At 40.5% G+C, this 8,688-nt stretch overlaps 1 protein-coding gene across 1 annotated transcript in view; it reads left to right on the top strand.

Moving 5' to 3' along the window:
* Positions 1–352: 352 nt before the first annotated feature.
* Positions 353–8,688, top strand: part of LOC131669349 (serine proteinase stubble-like) — a 71,303-nt gene continuing 62,967 nt past the window's right edge. Inside the window, exon 1 of the mRNA XM_058944166.1 lies at positions 353–540. Within this exon, the coding sequence (XP_058800149.1) occupies positions 417–540 (124 nt within the window). The 5' untranslated portion in view covers positions 353–416. The remainder of the gene's footprint in view (positions 541–8,688) is intronic.

Here is an 8,688-nt window from a genome sequence, read left to right as displayed (position 1 = left end):
TTTTCAATTAAACAATTTTAATTAATTTAAAAACTCATACTATGGTAAAATTAAATTAAAAATCTTTTACTACTGAACGAGAATATGTTTTTTCAATATATGAAAAATATGTTGTTACCGTGAACTTTACTTTTTGCAATTTTAATAAAATTTAATTTGACTGAATCTGCAAGTACCAAGAGAATCGTATTTCACAAATAAAATTTCACTTTTTGCAACTAGATGGATCCACTCAAATTTTCTCTATGCCGTTAAAGATAAAGTCGCAGTGAAACTATAAATAGCCCTACTGCAACTCTCAAGAGTCATGCGTCTAATAAGCGGAAGGCAAATGTCGATGGATAATAAAAGTCTTCGCTCGCTTTCTCCATTTTGCCTCTACACTATAGTATATTTGCATAGAAAACTATAAAAGAATGAAGGCTCTGCGAGAACGTCGTTTACCACAGCTACGACAGGAAGAGGTGGAGGAGGAAATGCGACGATCGACACGGGCTGTTCATCGCGATGCAGCTGCTCCTGCTATTCCTCCGGCTGCAGGTGAGCAATTGTAATTTCTGTTTCCGTGGAGGCTGTTGCTGCTGCTGGAGCGGCTGCTTCTTTTCATAGTCGCGAGAATAGAGCGTCATTTTTGGTAATTCGTCTCGTTCATTCTCCCATAGTACACGTGTTCTACTCTTATACGTTAACGGTTCGACAAACTATGCGCATACTACGGATAATATCGGGAATTACTTGGCGACACGCGATACATATTTTTCGCTCAGCTGGACATATCAGTTCTCTTTTTTTGTTTAGAGTGTTCATTTCCACCGAGTGCTCGGATTTTCATGGCTTGCAAACATTTTTTTAGTTGCGATGGTTAACAGAGATACTAAAGCTCTCGTTCGATTTTCGTGATGTATTTCCGGTTGTTGTGATTGATGAATATAGGTACAATAAATTTAATTTTACAAGTATGAAATTTGAAAAATTTCATGCAACATAGAGTGGTAATATATAGGTAGTTGCATATTATTGTTAACTGTTTTTGACAAAGTTTACTTCAGCTTCAATTTTTTAAATTAACTGAATTTAATTTTGCAAGTATGAAATTAGGAAAGTGTTCTGAAATATAATGCCTCAGTTGCTGTTGTAAAAATTGAACGAAACAAGTAAAAGAAAAGCATTTATTTTAATAGCGCATGCTTTATTTTCATGACCATTTCCTTGAACAAAAGAAAAAAAAGAATAAATTTCTCTTAGCGTGCCACTCCTTTCTGTCGATACACTCAACCTCCCACAATTTCTGACGCGTGTCCGACGTGTTTGCATGTCTCCCCTCTCCTTCTCTCTATTCTCTGTCGATAATTGTCGTCAGTGGCGCGTGCGCTCCCAAAGAAAAAAAAAAAGTTAAAGTCGGTTCAGGTCTGATTTTCATGACACATGTACGCGCGAATTTCTTTTTTCTCGTAGCTCTTCGCGCGCGTTCTCGGCAAAAAATTAGATTTTACGAGGTGAGCTTTAGAAAAGTGAAAATATGTACGCGTAGCTCAAGCTCTTTTTCTCTTACTTACATATTTTTCAAAGTAATATGTTTTTCAGATAATCTTTCACATATGATTTAGGGCAAGGCTTGTAAAGATAGAGGTGGCACAATATACTTATGTAGAAATTCACAGTTTAATCTTTTATGAAATTGCATATTCAATGAAGTTTGTAATTAAATAAAAATTATCACTCTTATACATGTGAATTATGTAGCAATAGAAGTTTATCTTTGCTTTAAAATTAAATAAAACGAAATATACTAGTTTCTTCTCGATTTTTTACATACACTTAAATTTCGAACTATCCAGAAAATAATTAAGTTGACTCAAAATTTTTAACTGGTATGTAAAACCATATTTTGGACCATAGTTTGTTGGTCAGGACCAATAAACAGTCACGAAAAAACATATTTTTTTCTCTTGCTCACTACATTTGCAGAGTAATTATTTCTATGCCTTGCCATTAATTTCTATCAATGGTTTTGCGAATAAAGCCTTTGAAAAAAATATTCTTCTCGCACGGTGGAGAATTTAAGTTCGAAGTGCAAGCAAAATTTCATTAGTTGGCCACAACACTAGGGGAGCTCGTGTAGAAAATTATCAAGACCAATGAGCGTCGCACTGGCTAGTTTTTACTTTTCTTTTTAGTAAAATTTACTGAAGTGCGCCAAGGAAGGACAATACGACGAGGCGCGCCTACGCACGCGCGAAAGTTTGCCGCCGACTAATTTCTCCTTTAACCTTGCGGATGGCTTACGAAAGTGACAACTTCTGCGATTAAGATCTGCCATCGCGCCAGAGAGACAGAGCCACGTGCGATGGAACGACTTCATTATTCGCTACGAAAGAGGATTGCCGCCAGAGAAAGAGAAAGAGAAAGAGAGAGAGAGAGAGCCTTGTCTGTCTCTTAACCCTCGACGTGGGAGGCAGCAAGATTAGTGGCTAAAGCGGAAAATCACGTCCTTTTTTCGCCTTTTTCTTTTTCTTTCGTTTGCGAATCGACAAGTGACAGAAGTAAGTTTCAGGTAGATAAACTCGTAATAGAATAATGTCATTTTTTTATGTGGAGAAAGACGAACAAATATGGTGCTTTGTTGATCAGATTATTAGCGCCTGCTATAGTGCGATTTTTATGGTACGAAAATCAATGTTTTGCGTGTAATTTCTACCAAATTAGTAGCCATAATTACGTGCGTGTACCGTCAATTACGCGTCAAACGAATTAATAACAGGCGATGAGTCCACAATAAAGTTGCCTACTCTGCACAACGACCGAGCAATCATAAACACTAGACACCTTTTCAAGAAGAAGAGAAAAAGACGAATCCAAAATGTTTTTTTCAATTAGCGTTCAACGGGGCTTGAAATGATGCTTCTTCGTTCGCATAGCAACTTATAGCTTCGTTATAGCAACACCGAAACCGAAGACGACGGCGTCGACGGCGTCGGCGGCGCCGGCGACGTTGGATTTTCCAGAACGGAACGGAAGCTTCTCGTTTCCTACTTTTTAATTAGGCCTGACGATGATAAACTCTTACAACTTTAATTGAGAGAGCGCTCGGGTGAGGTGCGCTTTACGGATTTGATGCAACCAGGAAGCGCCAATTAGTCGTCCAAGCCATTAAACCCATTCGATCTCGTATTTTCCTTCTTTCATAGAGATTGGAGTTTTTCCTACACTTTCTTTTCCGAAAATACTTGCCAGATTCGCATGATAAAGTTTTATACTTTTTTGTGCTCCGAATTGCTACAAACTTGACAGGACGATTAGCTGTTAAAATGACGTATCGTACATAAAATTAAGACATGAAATTCAAACAATTTATGTACATACTCCAACGTATAAATAACCCAAGTTTATTTTTCTGTAACACATGGCCCTGTACTAACTTTTTACACAAGCGCATGATGAAGAGAGCATCTGTGTGACAAACAATCTTCGCACAGAGTGGCATATCGATCCTCGCGAGCGCAGAAGAGATAATTAATCATCTGCCACTTGAGAGACGTGTCAATAGGACACTTGCCTCCTCCTCCGACGTGTATACATAGGGTTGGTTAACTGCACACTTTAAACAATTACCTTAACAGGATTCGGTTACGCTTATGAACGTTGAAATAAAGAAGAAGAGTCACGTTACAAAAGCCAATGTAGTTATCGACAGGTCAATTGCAGATGCTTTGTCATTTAAATTTTTCAAGTCCATCACTACACATCTAACGGAACGCCCGGATTGCAATTACAGATCATTCTTTTTCTCATCTTATATCCCACAAGCGTGCTCGCACACACATAGACACATATTTTCGAACGATATTCGAGCTTGAGAGAGAAGAAAAGATACATATTTAATGCATAAGAGAAAATAGACAGGAGTTTGACGATTCAATCTGCCGTGATAATTAACGAGCCAGCGAGGAGACACAATCAAAAAGAGAGAGTCGCTCGAATTGTTTTTTCTTCTTCTTTTCAAGTGATGAGATACAATTCCTCTTGTCTCTCCGCTTCCTTTCAATCGAGCACGGGCGCGACACTCCGCTGAGAGAAGGTGCAAGCGACCTACTTTAGCTATGATTTTTCTTAAAGATGCGCTTTGATTGAGGGGATCTACGTGACTGGCCAGTTTCTGTTTTTCATTCAACGTTTTCTAGTGTTTTGAGAAAAAGCTATTGGATGCTATCAAGCGATTGAAAGTTAACTGGCAATTTTTTAGACTGTCAACGCAGTGCTTTGATATCTTCTCTGATTGGCAGCTTTCATTTTCAGTACTGTGCAATGATACTCACGTCGCAAAACATCTACCTGTTATTCTTTGTAATGATAGCTACTTGGTTTCTATTGCCTTTCATTCGTGACGCAGCAATTTTTCAATTTATGAATATTATTGAGTTTCTGGATTCCGGTGCCTTACCGTCCTTGATTACAGCGCAGAGTATGTATAATTAAATGGGCAAGGGTTTGACCCGAAGGAAACGCACACTTACGGAAAATAAAAATCCTATACGAAGAATACAATGAATTCCCCGCAAAGGTGGTATAAAGTTTCGCCACTAAAGAACCTTTTTACGCAGCGAAAAATGAGAAAATCAAAGCAATATGTATCCTCGTTCTCGCGCACCCTTTGTAATTAATCGCCTCGCACCTTGGCGCAGTTGCATTTCTAATGAAATAAGATAGTCTCCCTTTTAATTACTCTCGTGGCGGAGATAAAGGAGGTCACCGTAGCGTCTAACGCGTTGACAAGTGTGTCGAGCTTTTCTCTTTATACGTAAGACGAGCGATTATTAGATTATCACTCGGTTGTAGATGAATACAAGGACGAGCGGATGCTTGTTCTCGATATTGTATCAACTATAAGCAACGATTATGTTTATTGGCCGTGCTTATGTAAACTGTCCGATTGCATTTGTTCGTCAATATCTGAAGGATGCCTACTCCATCGCCAAAATCCTTGTACTTAGATATAAATACATTTTAGCTTTATTCATTAGTAACACAATTCATGGAAATATCGTTCGTCAAGACAATCTTTACTTTTGGAAGCTCGTAGAAAGGAGCCAAAAGACGCCTGTCGTCACATAGGCTGAAGTTTGGTGATGGAAAAAAAAATGCTTGGTAAGGGATATTTACAAACCTAATTACAGTTCTCAGTCTTATTTGCGCTGCAAATATCGTCGAGCTTTTCTTTTTTTATCCCTCACTTCAAGTTTTCCTCCCCTTAAAAGAAACCTGGTTTCTTTTAATGTAATTCCGACTGGCGCTGCTCTCCTAAGCTTATTTTCTTGTTTTCTATCTTTTCATTGGAATCTCGGCCTTCCAATTGCAAGTAAAAGAAAAAACTTGTTCCAGAAAAGGAAAATCGAATTAGTCGAGTTAAAGTATATAGATTTGGGTAAACGTGCTGCTGCAGCTTCCTCTCCCTCTTGGGTATACATTTACCTCAAGCCAATAGCAAGATTTATTCCTCTCCACGTATCTATATTTGTCTGGTTTATTACTGCATCGTAGGATAAAGGCATTGAAATATACGTAGGATAGGAAACTCGAATACACAATCGTAAATAATAAAGAACATATACTCTTATGTATATTCGATGGAGAGCAAACAAAAACGAACTCGAATCAATAAATTAGTCTCTCCAAACTGATTTCTCACGACTTAAACAGAACGTCGATATTACGCGCGAAAACGTCCACACTATTGAGTGACCAAAAAGCAATTAACTAGCGATTGAAAGCTCGATGAAAATAAAGGGGGAAGCGCGCGTAATGAGACGCTTGTCTCGCGTGCGCGTGATGCACATGAGCTTGACAGTCTAAATCACAGGGGAGAAATGCAAATGAGCCGCTCCCTCGCTCTCGCACTTGGCTTGAGAATTGAGTTTACTGATTTTCTTTTTTCCATGGATACAGCTTTGATTCTGTGCTATTTGCGGATTTTGAAATTGATTCGTAGAAGCTTTTGCATATGAATTTCCATCGCTTTTGAAGTTATTCACGCGATGTAGGCTAAAATTATCGAATAGTGTTACGCGTATATCATTACGCGTCCATTAATGCTGCGACATTTAGTCCAATTTACGAAGACTCCAGAAATCTCTTGAAAAATATAGCTTCCAAAGGAATAACGACGTCGATTACGTGTCACCTAAAGTCGACAAAAACGCATCATTACGTCGAAAACCCATGAAGACCTTAATGTCGCTTCCCGTTTTCGGGAAAAAAAATTTCCGCACATATATAAGCGGTCAGCACTTGAAGAAGTCAATACGCAATGCCCCGAAAGAATTTTTTTCTCCGTCTTTCTCCCTCTTTCTCTCCCCGCGGAGCTAAAGAAGTTTCCGTAATGAGGAGCCCGCCGAAAGGAGCGATGCATATCCCGCGAAATTATGTGGTAATCATTGGCCTTCGCGCACAAGCTTTGTATATGTATACTCTCCGGAGAAATGCTAACGAACGAACTTTGAGTGATAATAAAGCAAAATTGGATTAAAGTTTCGTGATATTTCACAAAATGAAGAAGGAAAGATTTTTCAATGTGCGTTCCACGAAACTGTGGCTTGAATGAGGTGAACTCAAATTGTATTCTTATTTTTTTCGTCAACTGACACACTGACCGCGAGGAAACTCGCGTCGACGGTAAAAAGATAATTTGGCAAAAAAAATTGAAAAGAAAAATTATAAAGAAAATCCGTACGGTGAAAGTATTTACACTCGATTCCCTTTCACAAAGGATTGCCTCGGTCGATTCTCCAGCATCGGATACTCGCGGCATATAAGTCAAGAAATACATATATCGAGTGTCGAAAAATTAGAGTGGCATTAGCGCAGAAGCTACAATCTCATCGTTATCTCCGAGACGCACGTGCATCGCAGTGGCAGCGCATTAGGTTCACCTACTTTTTGCCTCTGTTTTTTCAGGCGCGCGTCGAGAGATCCACTTACGAGGCGTTCGGATCGAACGAGGGGGAAGGGCGCGAAAGGAGAAAGTTTGGGAATCGCCAAACAAGCCACGTGGCGCTTTATCAATCGATCGCGGCTGCGTCAGAATCGAGACGAATTCAAGTGCGCGCGTTGTGCGCGAGTGAGTTACTTAGCACCAATTAACTAACTTATATATAGCTGCGCCTCGCGCTCGCTTGAAAAGTTAATTGCACGCGAGCCAGATTCGCATTCAGAGTGGAAAGGAACGTTTTACGAGCGCGACCCAACCTTCTGCGGATTTAAGCTTGGCGTTTGGCGCGATAGGGGGCTTTTATAATGCCTTTACACGATCTCGTTGTATTTATTGTAGTAAAAGCATCCTCGAGTCTTTATTTTTATCCGAATGAATTTGAATTTTATCGACGCGGATATCGTGCTGAAATCGTCACGCCTATCACTGCTTACCAAACTAGAATAATCGCGAAAAATCTCGAACATTTATCGTGTAATATAATAAGCGTAAGCATTGGGTAAGGTGGTTGTGCATCGCTGGCCTAATTCACGTAATCTCGAGAGTATGTGTATGGAACAATGATTAGCTATAATTAACGTTATGATTTTATAATGGGAAAGGGAAACCAGTTTTTGAATAATTCATGTGAATAATAATTAATAGGCGTTAAGGAGCAAAATAAAACGAATCGAGAAACAATAGCAATAATGCGCCGAGCAAGCTGATAATGCGAAAATTTCTGTAGGCACGTGTGTACTCCTTTAATTGGCGATTACTCCACTTGCTATAATCGTTGCGCTCCGTTTCGATTCTCGTTGCCACTTAAAAGTGGTGCCGTTTGACCATCGCTGCACAATTAGCTACGTCGTTGGCGATGTAGTTCGTTCGGCAGACTGTCGCCGTGCGCTTTACGCGCTTCTTTCGGCCAGATTACGCAACTTCGCGTACAAATCAACAACAAGATTCCACTTTCACGGTCGAAACGGCGTCGCTCGAACGGTTCGAATCTCTGCAGCAGCGCTCGGCCACCTAAAAAAAACGCAAAATCGACGTTCGTCCTATAAAACACCTTTCTTCCTAGAAGCCGCTGTCGCTTTGCGAGTGCAAAAAGCCAGCGCGCGCGATAAAGCACCTGCGGAATCTTGCTGAAATACAAGGGACGTCGTAAAGATACGGAAATTTTGGAGTAACCCGATATCCCACACGAGCAGAAGGCGATTTACGTTGAAGTCGACTTCCATCCTCCTCTTAGCCCTTACTTGCGTGGTTCGGAATGATCGATCGCGCCTGAGGCTCAGCTCTGGGACGATTTCTGGTGGGTGATGCGCAATGCAACGTGGAATAATTGTTGTTCCGCGATGATCCAGTGTTCGCGCAATGTCATCGGTTTCGTTCATCGTCGTCAAAGCGAGACTTGTGCAGCCGGCGAGGTAAGAAAAACGCGACGAGTGTTAGACTGGGCGGAAGGGAAGTAAGCCAAAGAAGAAGGAGCGGGGCCTTTCTCCGGTTTTAGTGACTCTGCTCTTTCGAATGATTCGCGACGGGTAAACCAGATGCTGCGCTAATAACTCACGCGCGAGATCTCGACCGACTGGTCCGTGCTCGGCGAGCTTTGAGATAGGTCGACAGACGCAATAATCGACTTTCTATTTATCCAGTGCGCGTGCCGACGTAATTAACTGATGTACAATTAGCATCGCTAACGAGCTCGGCGCTGAGCT

The sequence above is a fragment of the Phymastichus coffea genome, unplaced genomic scaffold (genome assembly GCF_024137745.1).
Source record: "Phymastichus coffea isolate CEN01 unplaced genomic scaffold, Cenicafe_Pcof_1.1 PCOF00092, whole genome shotgun sequence".
Classification (NCBI taxonomy): domain Eukaryota; kingdom Metazoa; phylum Arthropoda; class Insecta; order Hymenoptera; family Eulophidae; genus Phymastichus; species Phymastichus coffea.
The sequence above is the reverse complement of the archived record's forward strand: the minus strand, read 5'-3'. Positions and strand labels throughout refer to the sequence as shown.